This window comes from Ictidomys tridecemlineatus, chromosome 9 (assembly GCF_052094955.1).
Source record: "Ictidomys tridecemlineatus isolate mIctTri1 chromosome 9, mIctTri1.hap1, whole genome shotgun sequence".
Taxonomy (NCBI): Eukaryota; Metazoa; Chordata; class Mammalia; order Rodentia; family Sciuridae; genus Ictidomys; species Ictidomys tridecemlineatus.
Window position 1 is genome coordinate 14,318,002 of NC_135485.1, and position 19,716 is coordinate 14,337,717.

General features: G+C 34.8%; 1 protein-coding gene across 8 annotated transcripts in view; it reads left to right on the forward strand.

Moving 5' to 3' along the window:
- The window catches only part of Slit2 (slit guidance ligand 2), a 332,292-nt gene that overhangs the window by 11,873 nt on the left and 300,703 nt on the right, over positions 1-19,716 (forward strand). For all 8 annotated transcript variants that reach the window (XM_078021124.1, XM_078021126.1, XM_078021127.1 and 5 more), the window contains exon 4: positions 3,434-3,505. In XM_078021124.1, coding sequence (XP_077877250.1) covers positions 3,434-3,505 — 72 coding nt within the window. The remainder of the gene's footprint in view (positions 1-3,433; positions 3,506-19,716) is intronic.

Consider the following 19,716-nt stretch of genomic DNA (forward strand, 5'->3'; position numbering starts at 1 on the left):
AAAACAAAAAACAAAAATTTTAAAAACCAGCAAACGTGTCCTGTTTTCTATTTGCATATTATGCATCACTTACTGATACCGACCCTTTTTGTCTAATACTATCTTGTCTGATGCTTAAAATGGAAATGTTTCATAGTTGGTTTAAACATATTTAAAGATCATTCATAATTGCTTTCCTGAAAGAGTGAAACAATACTTGAATTCAGAGAAAAAAAATTTCACCTGTTTTTTTTTTCTTTTTCTCTCAACCATAGGTATTTAAAATAGACATTTAAAAGGTGAATATAGAGTCATTTTTTAAAAAATAAAACATGGGGTTTTATTTTCAGGTGATTAGTTTGTAAATATTTAAGAGACTGGTTATACAAAACTATGTTTTTCTGAAGAAAAAATTGGTGAAAAGTCAAGTTTCAGCAATACATTATTTTGAATTATTGTTTAGGAATGTTAGTCTGTGTTCTTCTGTATCTCAGAAGGTATGTTCTGGAGTCATGCCACTTAAATTCAAATTCTAGCAGTCTTTGAGCTCCATGTCTCCCTCCAAAACAGCAGTTAAAAGTTGTACCTACACGGGGGATATTGTGAAGAGTGAATGAGATAATTCATGTAAACCTGGCAGAACAGGGAGTATCACATAGTAAGCTTAATGCACTTACCTACTACTCGTGGAGCAAATTAAGAAACACTGGGAATATGAAGTTGATAATTAAGAGCAGGTCCTACTCTGAAATATCTACTTTTTCACAACACATGAAGTTGTATTGATGCAGACCCCCAACAAGAAAGCTACGGACAGCTGTCATTCACTTGCATTTCTGGATTTGTTTAAACTCATTAAATTTCTTTCAACTCTCAAGTGATGCTGAGAATGTTTCAGGTGGGGACAAGAGAGTGGGCAAAGAGGTTGATGGAAAAGGAAGGAGATTAGTGTTGCCTGGGACATGTGGAAGCTGGTAGGATGGTGGGGCTTTCCTCAGCCAGAGTGTAGCATCAAACCTGAAGAGGCGTCACAAGAAGTATGCCAGAGGAAAGCTCTCCGGGTATAAAATTATGTCAAGCTCTTGCTGAACAATATCAAAAGAGGAGGACAGTCTGTTGTCAATCAACATATCTAAGACCCTACTAAGTGCCAGGGAAGGACATGTTAAATGAGAACAGACTTCTCTCTTTGCCTTCTGTTTTGCTTTAAAACCCAGTTAAGTACCAGAAAAGGCGGGAGGAAATATAAAGACAAGGTCTTTACCCTTGAAGAGTTCACAGGCTGATGGGAAGAGACCACACTTGAATAAATATCATATAGTGGAGGGACTTTTACTTATCATGTGGTTTGGGGACATAACCAAGGGAAGTGTTGAATCTATGTAGAATTGGAAAGTTGCACAGATGATGTAAGTAGAGCAACTTTTGATGAAAAGGGAAGCCCCCTACACAGAGAGCTGCCTCTGCAGGAACTCAGGTTTGAAGGAGCATGGCTGCTATGGCTGAAGAATTGGATGACAGTTGTTAATTACATGGTTTGGATATGATTAAGAAATCTCATCTCTGCTGTTTTAGGAATCAGAACTGGCTCTTTGGACAATATACCTCCTTCCATGAATGACTGCTTTTCTAGAAAAATTTTCATTACCGCTGTTATGAATATTTGTAATTTACTTTCTTTGGAGGTGAATTTAGCAAATCAAAATCAGGCTTTATTTTATCAAAAATGGATAATGGTGGGATTGGGAAGTACTTCTTTCTCAGAATCATGCCCAATAGAGAACAAATAAAAACTTTTGGGTTCCATTTTACCTTGTTATGTACTTTATTCCTAAAATCTAGTGTAAGTGGGAAGTAAGCCCATCCTTTTATCTGTGCGTTTACTCTTTTCCCTTTATTTGTCTTGGCATCCTTTTTTGAAATTAGTGTACATTTTATTAAATGCTGAGAATGTTTCTGTCAATGAACAACTTCTTAATGATATGAGTTATGTAATCAAAGCTGTGTTCACATTCATCGCCTTGTGACATCTTAGAATTAGGAATTCTGAAGTCCACTTGGTCCAGCTTCTCACTTAATATAGGATTGCCCTTTATCATGTTCTCAACAGAAAAAAAAACATACACTCCTTGAGTATATAAGGATAAGTAGTAGACAGTTTCTCAAGGTGGATCTCAGGGTAGATATTTCCATTTCTTAATATCCCTAATTCTTAGAAAGGACTCCTTACTATCTTTCTTAGGAATCACAATTACTGTTCTCATTTCTGCCCTCTAGAGACTAAATGTAATTCTGCTTCTACCTGAGGATCCTTTAACTACATCAAGAATGATATGCTTTTTCTGTCCCCATATGTATTTTGAAGACTTAAGAAATGCCTCTGGTTTCTTCAGTGTGATGTTAGTTTCTGCACCTACTTATACTCTTGTAAATTAAGCAGATTGTGTGTATTTTATGTTAGATTTATATTTTTTAGATTTAGATTTAGAAAAAGAAATAGGCTATTATTTTGAATTTAATGTTAAAACCAACTCTTAAAGAATTGGGTATGGGGGTAGAATTCACCTACGCTGTTCATAGGTGTGTGTAGTCCAAAAGAATTGTCATATTACATCAGGATTTAAATTGAGTTAGAGTTGGAATCAAATTCTTTCTAAAACATCTACAACACTCCAACATCAGTTAAACATTTAAAAGATATTTAAGCAATTTATGACATCACCATTCACTATAACTCTGAGCATTAAATTCAATGAAGGGTTGAGAGACTTTGGGCTGAGGTGTGAACTTTGTTGGCTTTCTTCTGATTTTTCCTACATACTTAACATTGTGTCACACTTTTATTTTATTTATATATTTTTAATATTCTTTTTAGTTGTTGATGGACCTTTATTTTATTCATTTATTTGTCATGCTGAGAATCAAACCCAGTGCCTCACATATGCTAGGCAAGCACTCTACCACTGAGCCACAATTCCAGCCCATCACACTTTTATTTTTACTTTTTAGCTAAATAGAGGTAACAAAATTGAAATCTCCATCTCCCCACAATGCCTTGACTGAAAACTTAGGTCATTCAGGACAGAGTACGAATTATTTTAAGACAACCATTTCCTGCACAATTTCTGTTGTATATGGAAGTTGCTTCACAGACTTGAGCCTGAGTCATGAAATCTTTCACCATTGTGTATATTCTGGTTGACTGATGTTGCAGGAGATTTGAGTTTAGAGTTTAGGCTCAGCAGTCATCATCTGAGTGAACATAATGGAAAACTGCTTTAAAGAGTCATGTAACCAAAGGTGTAACCAACTTTTAATTTGCAATGCTTGAATTCTCTTGAATGTCACTCCATTCTTACTTGAAATTCAGGATGAGGCATGACACTACCAAATTGCAGTCTCATTGTTGGGTATTCTGTATGTAACATAAGCTTTGTTTCTGTTTTCTCAAAAGGCGTTTAAACAGAAATCACCTTCAGCTGTTTCCTGAGTTGCTGTTTCTTGGGACCTCGAAGCTATACAGACTGTAAGTAGATGCACACTGTTAGTGTTGCTTTGGGTAGTACCTTGTGTTTTATTAGATGTGTTTTGGATCTGTTTTCTTGTGCTTTCCTGGAATCTGCTTTTAAATATATTGATGAATTGAAAGTTTGTCCTTTTTATGCTTTTTTTTTCTTTTTTGTGGTGCTGGGGTTTGAACCCAGGACCCTGTGCATGCAAGACAAACACTCTACCAACTGAGCAATATTCCCAGCTCTGCCTTTATTATGTTTTGAAGGAAATATATGTTTAGTTTTCCAGTGGTTCCAGTGGCTTGTTTGGTTAGCATTCAGTGGTTTATTTATGTGTGGTTGTAATAGTGGTATTCTTTTTTTTTAATTATTTTATGATGGTGAGATTTACCTATTTTTAATGGAAAAGTTTGAATTAATTCTGAAGGGGAAATTACTACTCTGTTTCCTCTTAAAAGGAAGTTGACAGTATTTTCTTGTAAAGTTGATCTCAGTTTTTTTTTTTTGGTATTGTTTCTGTAACCAAGGATTAGTGTTTATTAGTCTGAAAATTTTATTATCAGCTATTGAAAGAAAGTTGTAAATTCACTTTTAAATGTTCCCTTTTAAAACCAAGTTCCAAACTCTGCAGAATCAATGACTGGAAAGTAAGGTATTTATGTCAAATGCATCATAGGTTGTTAAAGGGAAGTAGTTCTTTAAAAGATCATAATGTGAGTATTAGGTAGAATCAGTTTTTCATCCCTGGAATGCTTGTTCACTGACCTAATAATGTATAATAGTGAAAACACATTTTTGAAGGCTTTTAAAATTAGATTTTCAGCCATATGAATGATGTTATACAGATGGCGGATAAGCTACAAAGTGTTGGAAAAATAAATAACAGTGATTACTGATGCTCATATATGTTGTGAAAAAAACTGCTGAGATCTATGGAGTAAATTGTTCAGAGTGGCCCCACCTGGATGGTGGGGAGTCCCATATGGTAGTGTTTGTACAGAAAATAAACATGTTGCTTTGTTGGAGCTTGACTTTTGTAGTCAAGGCTTTGTAACCTGTAAGTTCAATGTTGTTACTGATTTCAAAAATAGGAAGACAGCCTTCCCACACCCCCCCCCCCATTGAAGCCAGAATCCCAGCTTGGTCCCTGAATACTTATTTCACTCTAGGGAAAACTTTCCCACAGACACATTACATCTTCTCTCTAGTGTGACTTTCTTGACATTGTTTCTCCAAGGCTAGCCAAATTCACTGGCAGTATATTTCTCTTCTTCTTTGTGTTCTCTGTTGCTTAATTGGTCCAATTTAAGTCTACGTTAAGCAATCAAATGAAGAATCCTCTTTTTAACAAATGTTCTCCGGGGGCCATCTTCCCAAGGAAATAGGATGTAGGGCTGCTATAAAAATTATATGTATATATGTGAATTGAAACTTATATTTAAATATTTGTGTTTGGTTTTTCTCACAATGGCCAGAGTTGGTTTTCTTAGTGTTTCTCTTTCTGCATTAGGTAGTCTTGATGAACTTCAAAGCTAGCATACAAAGAGCACTGTTAAGCAATTCCTCTGGTAATAGAGTACCTTGAAAACCAAAACTCAGTAGTTTACAAAGTTGTTTTCCATGTACTGTACAAATGACTTTAAATGGAACAACTGTAATGTAAAATTAAAAGTATTAAGTTGAAAAGGGGAGAGTAGAGGAAGTACTCTCAGCCCAATCTCTGAGAAACAAGAGGGTTTGATGTTTATTCTAGAAGTAATTCTTGTGTTAATTTCCCTTTGAGTTTTCAGGTAGCACAATCTGCTGTAGAATTTCCCATCAGCAGACAATAGTCTGTCTGACTTTTTGCCCTCTTTGACAATGTCACATAGTAGACCAGAAGATTTTCTCTTATGTTTGGTTTTGTTTTTATAACTTTCCAAAGCTTCTATATGAAAAAAAATGTTTTGGAATATTTGAGAAGTGAATTAAAAAACCAGAACCCTTAAAAAGATGACAGAGTTTCCTAATTCATTAAAGGCACATTAAAATATGAGAAAATGGAGAGCTGGGAAATACATTCAGAAATTTTCATGGGCTTGTTTGGCACAAAGAATGTTCCCTGGGGAGTAATGGAATCCAAGTTGTGTTTGTTAGGTGAGAGTAGCTACAGTAGGGACATGGATACGTTAATATCCCTGAAGTTACACCTTGATGTCTTAATGTTTAATATTAAACTTTAAGATAAAGTGGCCCTCTTTATCTGGCATTTGACAGCTGACATGGACACTGGATGCATATAGAAATATAGAGGCTTAGTTTTTATCTGCATTCTTTAGCAAGGAATTTTCTTTTAGAATTGAGGAATGGTCACCTCACCTAAATTAGACTTAGATAAATTGTTAACAATTATGTTTTTCTCTTGAGAGGCAAACTGATCAGCTACATGTGACCACTTTTTAAAAATGACTGTGATTGCTCATTTAGGAGCCTTTAATAAACAAACAAAAAGTTTTGAAATAAACGATAAAAAGTTTGCAAAGCTGACTATACTACAAAGAGCAGGGATGCAGGTTCAAATTTTCTTCCTCTGATACAGGTGCCTAATAGCTCACCTGAAACAAGTGTTCTGGTAGGTGGCAAAATGTGCTTAAAACTACTTGTGAAAGTATCATTTAAAATGTTAACTTAAAAAGTAATATTTCTTGCACAAGAAAGATAAGTGATAGAAGAAAGTATCTAGGATTTTTGAAAAATAACATGGGTATTAGGACAAAGAAAGCTCTTGATTGGTTGTTGCATGTATATATAAGAGATCCATAGGTTCCTGACTGTGTAATGTGGTAAAGACATGCACATCCAGAACTTAGAAAAGAAAAAAAATTATAATGTGTTTTCTCTTTATAAATTAATATAGATGCTATATACTATCTCAATTTACTTATTTTCTTACTTATTTGTACCTTTTATCTTAATGCATTTTTTCCTAATCTATTACCAACAAAAAAGATTACCAATCTAATGTATAGTTAATTTTAAATATGTAATTTTAAATATATGTAGTTAAAATTTTAGCATTGCTTATGTGAAAGCTATCCTGATATATGGAACAATACATAGATTTTCTTTGTGCTCTTGTAATGAATAATCACCATTTGACTCTTGGCTGAAAATGAGATGCCAGGAGAAGAAGCACACATGTTTTTTTTGCAGCCTCTGAATGCAGTATAAAAGAAAAAGAGGGTACACTGTATATGAATTATGATTCGACATGGTTGATTGCTGCTAGCGGCCAAATATGCTTTCCCTTTGCTGTCTGCTCCAATTTCTCTTTGGACGGGTTGAGAGAGCACTACATGTTCAGGTCAAGATGTTTGCTCAGAAATAGTAGTACAGTTGCAGCTGTGTTTGTTGGAGCTGGAGACTAGTTTAAATAGCATTACCATTTATCCAGTCCATTAACAGAACTCTGTAAAATAATACCAACTCTGCGTAAACTACAGGACAGTGCAATAAAATTACAAGCACTTGTTGACAGATGGAAAGTGTAAGTACAGGGAAAGTAAAGGGTGATAGGTTGAAGGTTAAAAGAGTGAATGCATAGTCCTACTCTTTGCTCTTCCTCTGAAGCTGCCATTGCATTTTTATGATCAACCAAAGAGTGGAGAAAATTATTTTCAGAACAATCTGGAGCTAGTTAACTAAAAAAGAGATTGCAGTGATTTTTAAATGGTTTCCTATGATTGGTTGAAATCTATGGGTAATATATACAAATCTTCCAGATATGTATAACCTTAAAGATGGCTTTATGAGGGAGGATTCACAATTTCTGATATGAGTTTGCAGCTACTAATTCAGACTTTATTTCACTGATAAATACTGTGGTTAGGTATTTGGTTATAAATATTTATTTTGTGGTTTTCTGTTTATTTCTTTGAGTATTATTATATTGCCCAGATTTCCAATGTAAGCCTGACAATTTCAAGAACTGTGCCAAAACCCATTTTTTTCACTTGCATTTACCAAACTAAAACAAACAAAAACAACAACCTGTGTCCCAATGGCATACTTTATTTACTTCTTTGAATAAAATTTCTTGTTTCTTCTTCAGAAGTGTCATTTATTATTCCCCAGTAAGCTTCAGAAACAGTAAATTATCTACATTATAAATAGTATTGCTAAACCAAAGAGACTCTTATGGTCTAGTGAATATTTACCTTAGAAGGGATTTCAAACACTTAAACTGATGGGTCATGTCACAGTGCCTTTGCTCATTTGCTGTCATACAGGATCTCAGAGTGTCAAATTGTTTCTAATAACAGTAATGATTGGGACTTTTTGAAGAGAAAAGTCTATTTTTCTTGTTTTATTAAGGTAAATTTGCTCCACATTAAAATACACAATCTGTCTTCACTCTTCATTTTCCTTTTTCCTACTTCCATAAAAGAAGGCTTAGGGTTTTTGTTTTGTTTTGTTTTTTGTTTTTCCATATAGTGTTAAGAGTAACACATGGTCATTGTAAAAAAGATTCAGGTTTAGGTTTAGTTCAGAAAAATAGAAAAGAAGAGGTTAGTAGCCATTCATTATCTCACCACTCAGATGAAACCACCATTATACTTGTTAATTATGGCTACCTTAATTTTATTTTGAAGATTATGCATATAAATGTTGGTTATACATGAAGGATGAAAACATTGTTTTTTTGTATCCCTAGGGTCTAGTATAAGACTTGACCTTTAGAAACTCTGAGTAAGTTTTTGATGTATTGAATTAAATCTCCATTGGACTCAGAGTTTGCAACTTGAATGAGCAAATAGTAACTCTGGGAAGGCACTATGAATAATGGAAGGCCAAATTAAATTTATAGGATAAGTTGGCTAATTAAATGTTTAGTTCCCTTAGGTTTTCTAAACATTGGAGGATTTCCATAGACACAGCATAATCAAGATGATCCATTTCTCACCTAAGCAAAATATACCTTAATCTAATATAGTGCTGTACTTTTATACTACTGAATCCTCAGCTTTTGGATGTTAAGTTAACCTCATAGGATTCTTGTAGTCAAGTATAAAAGCAGAATACGATGGTGGAGCCTGTGTAAAAATTCTCTTGAATTAATTTCTGCCAGCTTGGATTAAAGTGTGAGCTACTAGAGGTGTCAAGTGCCATAGTTTCCTACCTCATTTTACTCTTGGCCTGTGTGGCCCCTGCCACAATAAATCTGACGGTGGTTGTGCAGGAATTGCAGGTTACAGTTGCTACGGTTACCGTTGTGCAGCCAGATCTGCACCATTACTCATCTAGTGAGCTGCCATCATAGCTACCGCTGGTTTGTGTTGCTGAGGCTGCCCAAGAGCCTAATGTGCTGTGGATGAAAGTTCTTCACAGGAAAGGCGGGCATGTCTGTGTTATGATTTAGTGTAAGGAAACACTGTGTGCATTGTACTGATACTTCTATAAAGGGAAGAGATTGACTCCTTATCTTTGAAACCCAAGAACCCATAATCTCTTAAACTTGCAGTGTTAACTTTCAGTGTTAAAATACCAAGTCTTTATTACTTTTTAGGTAACTTATTATATATTGGGCACAAGAGTATCTGTATTTGCCATATATGATAAAATAGAGAATAAAATCTTAATTCAAGATTTTCTTTACATAATCCTAAATTTGAATTTATGTAGCTAGACAAAATACTCTATATTCAGATAAATGAATACACTTCAGAGTAGCTTGTTATGGGAAACAGTTTGTGAACCATTCAACAGGACCCACTTTTGACTTTATTTATGTATTTTTAAATCAACATGTAATTCAATGGTGGAGAGGTTACAAATCCAAAAAGGATTAAGATTATATTTGAGATTTGGTGGGCCTGGTATTGATAGTTTTTACTTCAAAGAGATTACTAGTGGAAAGCTCCATTACTGTAAAAAGCCTCAAATTAGCAGGTTTCTGCTGTTACCAACCCTCAAAGTGGATTCTCTTGGAGTGTGAAATCTACAGCAAAGTTTATAGCAGGAAAATCACATGCGGGAAGGTCTTTCCCTCCCAATGATGCTTATTCAAATGGTTGCTTTCCCAAATGTAAATGTTGTATCCCCACCAACAAATACTTGGGGTATGCAACTGTGATAGAGGCTGGGAAGAGAACCTGGCAGAGTGTACAGCCCCACGTGGTATGTGGAATTTGTGGTCCTGGGCTTGTGCTAACATCTGACTTGTAATATGGAAATGAAAGCCTAGAGAATTCATAGAGTGTGATGGTGTTTTCTGAAATACAAATTTATGTGGATTTTCCATCTAAAACAAATCATATATAATACCTCTTCAGATAATATTTCAAAATCTGACTGTAAATCACAAAATTGCTGTGATGATCCCAGGGCTATAATTTAGGGACTGAAGTTTACAATAGATGTTATTTTTTGTCTAAGTGTTGATAAAGTCTTATGTAAGTGATATTAACGTAGGTACATGTTTACATTGTGTTTTAAAACTCGAAATCAGTAAGGGAGGTTGTGCAAAATAGTGTTTAAATGGATATTTATGTTTCTGTTATCTTTGGAAGTCACTTTAGCATCCCTAGAGTACAGCTCTGTAAAATGGGAATTGATCATACTATTTACTTTGGGGAGAACATCAAAATCGTAATTTAGATTCTGTAATCAAAAGAACACCATCAGCCTTCAAATATGATAGAAATTATACTTGTATTCCTATCATCCTCCAATTGCAAATAAGATGGAAATAAGAGTCACTTAGATGTCCTTGTGATTTGCCCTGTCAACACATTTCCTGATTCTACTGGATCAACCTCTCACATTTATCCTCAGTGTAATAACACATAAATATGCATAACTACATCAATTTTTCTACCACTACAAATCGACATAAAATGTGCACTTGTACCATTTTACCCTTCTTTGCTTGACCATAGAAGGTAAATTATAGCCAGGATATTGTTAATGGGATCCTTTCACTCTCTCCCAGTTGATGACTAATGTAGTTTTAAAATTCATATATAAAATGAATTAGGGATAGAAACAAATTAACTGTGACTGAGGAACTATTTGTTAATCCACCTATTTAAATTGCTGTTTTAATGATCTGTTTTCCCAAATGACAAAATGTAGAAAAAATATGAATTATAAAATGCTGAATAAACTCCTTCAACTCTACCAGCAAACTAGTCTCAGAGTTGTTCAGAAGATTTACATAAGTTGCTTAAAGCTTCATTTTTTTTTAGCAGTGAAAATTTGTTTTTAAAAACATAAGATCTTTAATCTACTTTTTTTTTCTTGTAGCATATAAATATTATCTGAAGAGTGAAGCAGTTGGTCTTTATACAAACTGCATATGTGATTTTAAGTATGTTTTTACAGTAGCAAATATATCAAAATGTTGCAGTTGTTTTAGGACTTGGAATTTAAAAACTGTTTCATAGCAAAATGGGTTTCATCGAGAAGTTTGTTTTGTTTTGCCTTTGTCATAATTCCAGTGCTTCTCATGAGAACGCACACGCTGCAGCTACAAGAATGCGGTGTGTGTCCTTGTTACCTGTCACCCACAACCAAGTGAATTGCCATCACTGGATTCTTTATAGAGGGTTATCCTTAAAATATTTTGAAAAATATTGTGATGTAAGAAACCCTTGGACAGAAGTTAAAAAAAATAAAATGAATTCTAGAGAAGGAAGCGACAAAACATAAAAAGACCTGCTTGTGACATCGCCCATGGTCTAGGGCACACACTGTAGTACGAAACATTATTAGGAGAACATCTGTGCCTCTTGAAATGACCCCAAATGAATGTTTGCTGCTGAGTATGGCAACTTGATTTAAGTGTTCAGGAAAAAAAAATCTTATAGAAAGGAGAAATAAATAAGCTTGGAAAGAGAATGGGAAAAGATAGCTCTGCCCCATCATGATAGGTTTCTTCTACCAGTGAAAGATTAAAGCTCAAAGTATGTGAATAGCTGAGAACAGCAAAGAGAAAGGTTGATTGCTTCCCCTCCAACAGTTCCAATTGATTGAAAAAAGCCTAATTTAAAGTTTTGTTTGTTCTATGTCTTAAACCATCAGAATTCTCCTTTAGGACGGGAGGAATGCTCTGGAGGAAAAAGAATCCAAGGATAAAAGTCATTGCAAGCCAACAATTGTTCCTAATCCTCACAAAATGCTGGAGAAATTAAATTTATTCTTTATTGCTCCAAGTGTTACCTAGGTCACTGGGCGATGGGAAAATTGGACTGGAAGTCGGGCAGGCGCAAGCTTTGTTCTGTGTCTAGATGGTTAACCTTAGACACCACAAGGCATCTTAGAGGGCGGTGGGAACTGGGTTCAGAGCATTAACACCAGGACTTTTATTACCCCAGATTTATAATGGGCTATGCTGTCAGGAGATGAAAATGTTGTGTTTACATTTCAGTGTTAAATGATCATTTAATTAACACCTAAGGAAAAAAAAAACTTGTGAAATTCTTAGCAGCTTTTATTGTTGGTTTCCTGGGAGGTTTTAATATCCAAGTTTCATTGAGAATTCTTTTTGTAAGTAGAGACACAAAAGGCATTATAAACTTTTTAAGGAAGACAAACAGTTTAACCTTGACCCGTTTTTCCCCTAAAATATTAATTTAAATTACATTTTAAATCTGGTATGCTTATTTAAAAGGTTTTTTTAGACAAACATATTAAAAATACATCTTAATTGAACACTTTAAGTAAACACTTAATATATACATATTATTTTATTTATATTCTAAAGTGTTTACTGTAAAACATTTGCAATCACTAATTAGTTTTTCTTAAGGAGTTTAATATACTTAGAATATAAACATTTTATATCTTTTAAACCAACACTGTGTTTACATTGTTTTAAGAATCTGACTCAAAATAGATATTCATTGTCCAGAAAAGTCTTTGGAAAAAATATACATTATTATTATGTTATTGTTATAATTAATTTGCAGATAACTACTCATTATGAATTCATATAGAGATAATAGGGGTGAATATTGTCATTAATTTGAAAATTCAAATTATCTTCATTCATTTCCTAAAGACTACATGTTATCAGTATCTTAATTTACTCTTGATCTTTTATGAGACAGATAACCAAAAAGGAATGGTCATGAAGCAATGAGGTAGCATTTGGAAAACATAAAATGTACCATCAGGAGCAGCTGCATACTTAGTAGCATTTTTTAAAATAGGTATTTTAAAAGCTGTTACAATTTATGTTTTTCCTCTCATTTGATCTACATATGAGACTTCATTTTCAACATGAAACTTTAAAAAATAATTATCAAGTTACTGATTGCTAAGATAAAGTATCTCTTCATTTTCCCAGAAATAAACATGCTGCTATAATGTTTTTTTAAGTACACTGTTTTGATTCTTATCAAAACAACAAAAACAACAAAATTTACCCTTTTTTCAAAAGTTGAAATTTAAATGCCTCAGGATAAAAACCACTTTCTGTACTATTCATGGTAAGAGTGCTAGGAGGATTGTGTGTTATTAAAATCTCTTAATGGAAAGCCTTGCTTTGAACTGAGAATTATATTCTCATTTGTGAACACTGCTGGGTGGTAGGTATGCATTTTGTATGATATGGGACGCTCTCCTTATTTCTATCAGGTTTCAGCTTTTTCTGGAAAGCTCTCCTCATATTCTTAACCTACATTGATCTTTTGATTTTTTCTTTACCCCAGTGTTACTTCTCTGTTCGGCCTTAGAGAAAAAGCTCACAAGCAGGAGTGTTGCTTTACATTTTATCTTCTTTACATAGTGGTCCATCTTTTGGCTGAAAAGTCATAAGACATTAAGTGTCCAGAAGCCTTAAAGTAGAAGACTAACAAAACCTGAGTATTTAAATGTACTGAATAGCCAGGCCAACCAGGTGGGGGTGTGTATTTGCATGTGTTTTTTTTTTTTTTTGTATGTGTGTGTGTGTGTGTGAGAGAGAGAGAGAGAGAGAAAGAGAGAGAGAGAGAGAGAGAGAGAGAGAGAACACGCACGTGTGTGTGTGTGTGTGTGTGTGTGTGTGTGTGTGTGTGTGTAGTGGCTTGGGGGAAATTGGAAGGGTAGCACACTGAGAGCTTAAAGAATAAGTATTTAGGGAAGTTATAAGAACTTTATAAGAATTTTCATTTAACACAGATGTTAAATGAAATGTTGCTTTTAATTAAGAAGGTCAGTGCTAGGCATTTATACAGAAAAACCAAGGTTAAAATTTCATCAGTTAGTTACTGTGAACTTCTATTTAGAAACTATAAAGATTCTAGTTTGCATTTTAGATGAAATCTTTAGTTAGATGAAATCTTTAGTTCACCTCTTAAAAATAGGAGTAGATGTTCTGAATACTATTATGCTGTAACAAATAGATTTGAAAGTCATTACATTAGAATGATGCATTTTAGATGTTCAGAGTTTGGGCAAAAAGATATTTATAAATACTCTATGTTTTACCAAGCAATGATTATCTAAAATTAACTTCCCTTTTGTATTGATTCTACAGCCAGGTTTTGAAGACCTACCATAATCTAGTCCTATGTCTCTTCTTCAAATTTATCATTGCTGTCAGAGCATACAAGCTATGTCTTAGGCAAACATATTTTCTTTTTGCTGCACATTTCTGGATTATTTCCTTCCCTGCTGTTACAGAGGCACAGTTGACCTTCTTCATATAATTCCCACCTCTATTAAAGCCTCCTCAACTACTTCAATCACTCCACATGGTCATTCATTGGATTGTACTGGTTATGAATACAGACCATTGGCTTACACCTTCTGGGTTGAAATCACTAAAGGTACAACCTGGGGAATGTCACTCAGTTACCTGACCCATGTCTCACTTATGCCTTGTGTAAAACAAGGCACGAATGGAATGTAACTTATGGAAGTGATGTGTGGAGTAAATTGTTTACTGAAAGGGTGTGGTGTATATATGTATGGTGCTCAGCTACGGTAAGTGCCATGTGCTTTAATTTTTGCATCATTAAATCTATTATTATGGTTTTCTGTCTCCTTAGTACATGCTGTCACATGTTATTATCTAATCATACCACGTGTGTTAACTTTGCAAAGAATCTTGTCTAACATTTCTCTATTTCACATACAGCATCAAACCTGGTGCAGATTGATTAATAAACACTTTTCAAATGAGATTGAATCGTTGAAAGAAATTAAGCCTGAGAAGGACTCTAATAATAGATTGAATTTGGAATGAAATAAGTTATGAAAAGAACACTGGATCCAAAGTCAAAAGACTCGTTTCTAGCTCTGTTGGTCACTAGATTTCAAAGTTATTTGAAAGCTTTCTGAGTGTATTAATTGGTCAGCTAGGAAAAGAACCATGTTCACATGTGATACTGTCATATTACCAGAATTTGATAGTGAGGCTTTCAAATATTTAGGAATATTCAAACTTGGAGAAGGGAGGAGATCAAAATATATCAAAGATTTGTTCTAGTTGTTTTTCAAAAATTTATGGGCAACTTTTCACAAGACTTGAAATAATTACAATAGTGGAATTATTCATGGTATTAAGCCAGGAACCAGATAGTTAGGTTTCGGATGAGTGATTTGGGGTTTTTCTCTCTCCTGTTAGCAATTAGAAAAAATAAAGGCAGATTCTTTGCTAATATGTGTAGCCTTCTTACATTTTGCATGACTTTGCTATTAAATGTGAATTTTTTGAAGGCTTTGGTTTAAAAAAGGAAAAATTAATTAAAGGAGATTTGATGGTTATGCATTAGTGAGTGCTTATCTTGCTACTTGACAGTCCTTCAATGTGAGGTAAATGGTGTACCACTGAAGCAGTTTCAACAATCACTCGCTACTCAAACATCCCTAATGGTTGCGTGAAGAAATGAGTTAAAAATCAAACAAGGCAAATGGAGAGAATGATGGAGGTGGATGATGAAGATTTATATATTCCTGTTTGTGTTGTCATCTTTTCAGCAACAGGCTTGAAATCAGGGACCATCATTGTCTGTAATTATCCCTAGGAATGTATTGTGCACCCGGGACGATTAATTTTCCTGACCTTTTGGGGAGAACAGAATGTATGGAACCTGAATACCCCAAAGGCAAATGGAATCTGGAGTCGGTTTCTTAAGAGGAGCATGCACTCTTGAGTTGGTGCAGTTTTCTTTTGCTTCCTTTAATGGGAACGAATTCCACACCTAATGAATAGTTTCTAGGAAAGTTGTTAATCAGGTGCTCCAAGTGACCACCTCAGATTCTTCTTTCATTACACAGGAACGTGAGAGAATGAGTAAAGCAACACAGTTACGTTTGATAAAAGGAAATACGTCTTTCCTTTTCCCACCCACCATGTAATCCCCTGGCATTTAGTTGACCCAGGAAATCACAGAAGTAAATAATGTGTTTGAAAAAGTAAAGTTGTATGCACAAGAATAACACTTGTAGCTATAATAATTAGGCTTAAAAGTCTCATAACTGTATATCAGTCGTGATATTTTAGGATAGTTTTTACCTCAGGGTCTGGGAAGGAATTTTTCCTTAATTCTTACAAGTTTCTCAGTAAAGCATGACATAACAGGCTTTATTTACCATGATCATCAGCATTGCTTTCTTTTTTGGACTTCACAGATTTCATTCTGTTGCTCTAGTATAGGATACTAGCCCCAAATCAGATGAGGAATTTGAACTAAATATTGCAGAGGGACAAAAAGGTAGTACACATAAAACTGGTTTTCATTCAAATGGACAAATCCTATTCTTTATCTCTTTCCCATTTAGAGGACAGACCCCAATTTTAAAAAATAAAACTAGCTTAAAACAAGTGTCCACTTATATGACTTTCTTTTCTAAATTAAGTTGTCTGAGTTGTAGAACACTGTTTTGAGACAGGTTTTTTTTTTTTTTCAATTAGATGCTATATTCAATAGTCATTATTGTACTAACCGGCGTAAGATAATAAACTTTCATTTTTATAAGATTCATTTTCAAATTTTTAAAATGTAGCTCTTCTCAATTCTCAAGCATGTATTTTTATAATACTTTTTTTGCTATACTAATTTTATATTATATTTTATTTCAAAAAAGTGATTTCCAAAGTGTGCTCTTGGAAAATACAAAAGTATTTTGTTGTTAAGTGCATTGGGAAATAGTGAAAGTTGTATCCCCTGTGGTGATTACAGTGTACATTTGTGTATTAATCTCTAAGGCATACTACAATAAAGAAGTCTTTTCACTTCAAAAAAATTTTTTTTCAAACTTATTGGACTGTACAATACTCCTCTTTCTCCACTCCCCTGTTTATTCTAGTTAATTCAAATAGCAGAAGCAGCCTTTAAATGTAGGAAAGAGTAATTGCTTTCAGTTAAACTGATTTAGATATTTGTAAAGTAAAAACTATTTTGGACATAGGAGATTGAGGCATAATATTTTATTTCTTGTACTTATCTGGTCAGGTACATGATTTTGTATAGCTCATTGGCCTGATAAATCTGTTGGTCTCAACCCACTTTGAAGATGAACTTGACATTCTTTTGTTACCTGCAGCAACAGAGAAAGTTAGATTCTTTTGTAACAATTAAGGTAGCACCATTACAGCAGGACCTGTATTTGCTTTAGGTAATTGTGCATCTGCATGCTCACACACACACAAAGCCCCTGCACTACCATTTTCACTCTTTCAGAGCTGAGATTCTCTTTTATATCTCTGTCACAGCAAGTGTGGCTCTTTAGCAACAGAGACAATGTACATTCTCCACACTGGCTGTGTACTTGAAGTTGGAGCAGATAGTATTTTATGTACTATTTATTCATAGACAGCTGATGGTCTTTGAAATCACCACAAAGCTAATTTGTTCAGTATTTTTGCCCAAGATCCCTCTTTGCAGCATCTGCTGACACAATAATTTAGATATGAAAGATTAGATATTGAAATAAAAATATATAGAAGAAATAATATTATACATCCCTAAAGATAACTTAAAATATGCTTGATTAATGCTTTTCTCCAGGACACTTATACTAAGCATTACTGAATAACGTGTCTCTTCTCTCAGTTCTCCCATAATGTTGCTTTGACTGCCAGTTTTTGTTTATATTAAACATTGGGGGAAAAGATCTGAAAGGAAATAGAAACAAAACACCAAATTACAGCTCAAACAAAACTATTTCTTAAATGGATTTCACAGAGATAATTCACTTCAAAATTCATTCATTATTTACAAACACATTTATTTTTTTGGATTTTGTTAAATGCTAAAAATAATCCATCTTGTAACAGTTTGGGTTCCCTCTGCATAAGGAGGCAGAGTATCCCAGCCCTTTCTTACCTCTTCTATCCCCCACCCCCCTTAGGCTCCAACACCATTTGACATCTGATTAACTTACTTACTTATCTTCTTATCATCCTCACCAAACTAAAATGGAAGAGTTGTGCAGGTAGAGCATAGCATATGTACAGAGACATTGGCTGAATGACTAAATGTGAGTTTTCAATGAACAGCCTGGGATTCTCATTGTAGCTCCAACACACAGTAAGTCTGTGACCTGCAGCGTGTCATGTAACTCCCTGGGCTCAGTGTTGTATCTTTTTCTCTAAGATGGGGATGGTTAGAGGATCAATGTCACAGAGTCACTGGGAGGATTTAGTGGTTTGGTGCTTCTATCTTCTGCGGAGGTCAATTAATGTTAACAGTTATCCACAAATCAAATAACTCTTGGCTCAGAAAAAAATAACTAAACACTTACTACCTTCTTAAAATCATTTGTTATGGTTTTCTGGGGCTGGGTACCCCTGCCACTCCTCACCCCTTTTCCTTTAAGCATCAGAATGAGAAGCATACAAATGGATGCTCCTTTTGCCTTCCTTCCTGCTATCATTTTTCTGGGATTCTCCATTTCCACAGAGTGCTCCATGTTTCTAGTCCTGTTCCTGGGATGTTGAAATCCCACCTAGCTTTGCCACTAACCAGGCACCACTTCTCAGCCAGGACTGCTACCATTCAGAGGGTGCCACTGCCCTGCTTTGGGCCCCTTTCCTCGTGTTGCTATGCAATACAAACAATAGATATCACATGTTTTCACTTATTTTTTTAGCATGGTTAATCCACACACATCTAGCCTAGGGAATTAAAATATGCTGCTTTGACTAAGTGTAGCATAGTAAAGGAATTGTTTAATCCTCATAGTATGATTATTAGTTAACTAGCAAAATGCTTTCCATGGCTCGTAAGTTCTTGAGGGTTTGGGCATATTTGTCTCTGTTCACCATAGAGCTGCATTCACATTGAGTGGGCACTCAAGTATTCACAGGCTGGAGGAAAAGTGTAAGGAGCACAAAGGATCTATTGAATCACCCTTCGTTTCGAATGAACTGCAGAAAGCATTTGAAGCTTTATTTTTAAAATATCTTTGCATTTGTTTTTCCTTTATAGAGTTTTAAGTTTCAAGAGAACAGCAACCGTAAATTCACTCATCTGTCGAAATGCTGGTACACAGGTGGCTTTTGTACCAATTTTTTTCCTGTGAACATCTATCTTATAAAAGCCTGAAGAGTGTTCTTCTACACATTTTATATCATTTATCAGTTATTTTCTGGTATTTTTATCATTTGTTGTGTATGAGTGTGTGATAGTTTTGTTTCATTTGCAAATAAAACCATGATGCTACAAAATTGAAACTACTGAAGTGGTAGGAAGTAACCGAGGCTGATGGTTTCATCTCTTCATTCTGTGTGCTCATGTGGGTACAGAGGCACATCTTACATCATTCAGGATGCTTCTGCAAGTCTTTGCCATTCCATAGCATGTTCTTCTGACATTTTTATTAGGTTTTTGTGTTTGGTCACTGTATTAAATCCAGCAATTTATTCCTTTCCACTTAAATTGTCTTTCCCTGTACAAGGGGTGGAGAAGAATTCACAGTGCCTGCACATAAAAGGCCATTATCTTATCTTAGCAAATCCAGCCATACAGAGACAGTGAATCATGACAGCTCAGCTGGGGAACCCACAACTGTATCAGGAAGGGCAAGACAGTGGGAGTGAGGCAGTGGTGAGGCCCACGTCATGGGAAGGTGTGCCCCATTAAACTATGGCAAAGGTCAGCCCATCACAGAGACTTTATTGGGCAAACTGATGTTTGCATCCAGGGAGTCTGCTCTACAACTGATCTCAGGAAAGTTTATTATTTTTCTTACCTGAACTCAAAGCAGAGAGAGAGAGAGAGAGAGAGAGAGAGAGAGAGAGAGAGAGAGAGAGAGA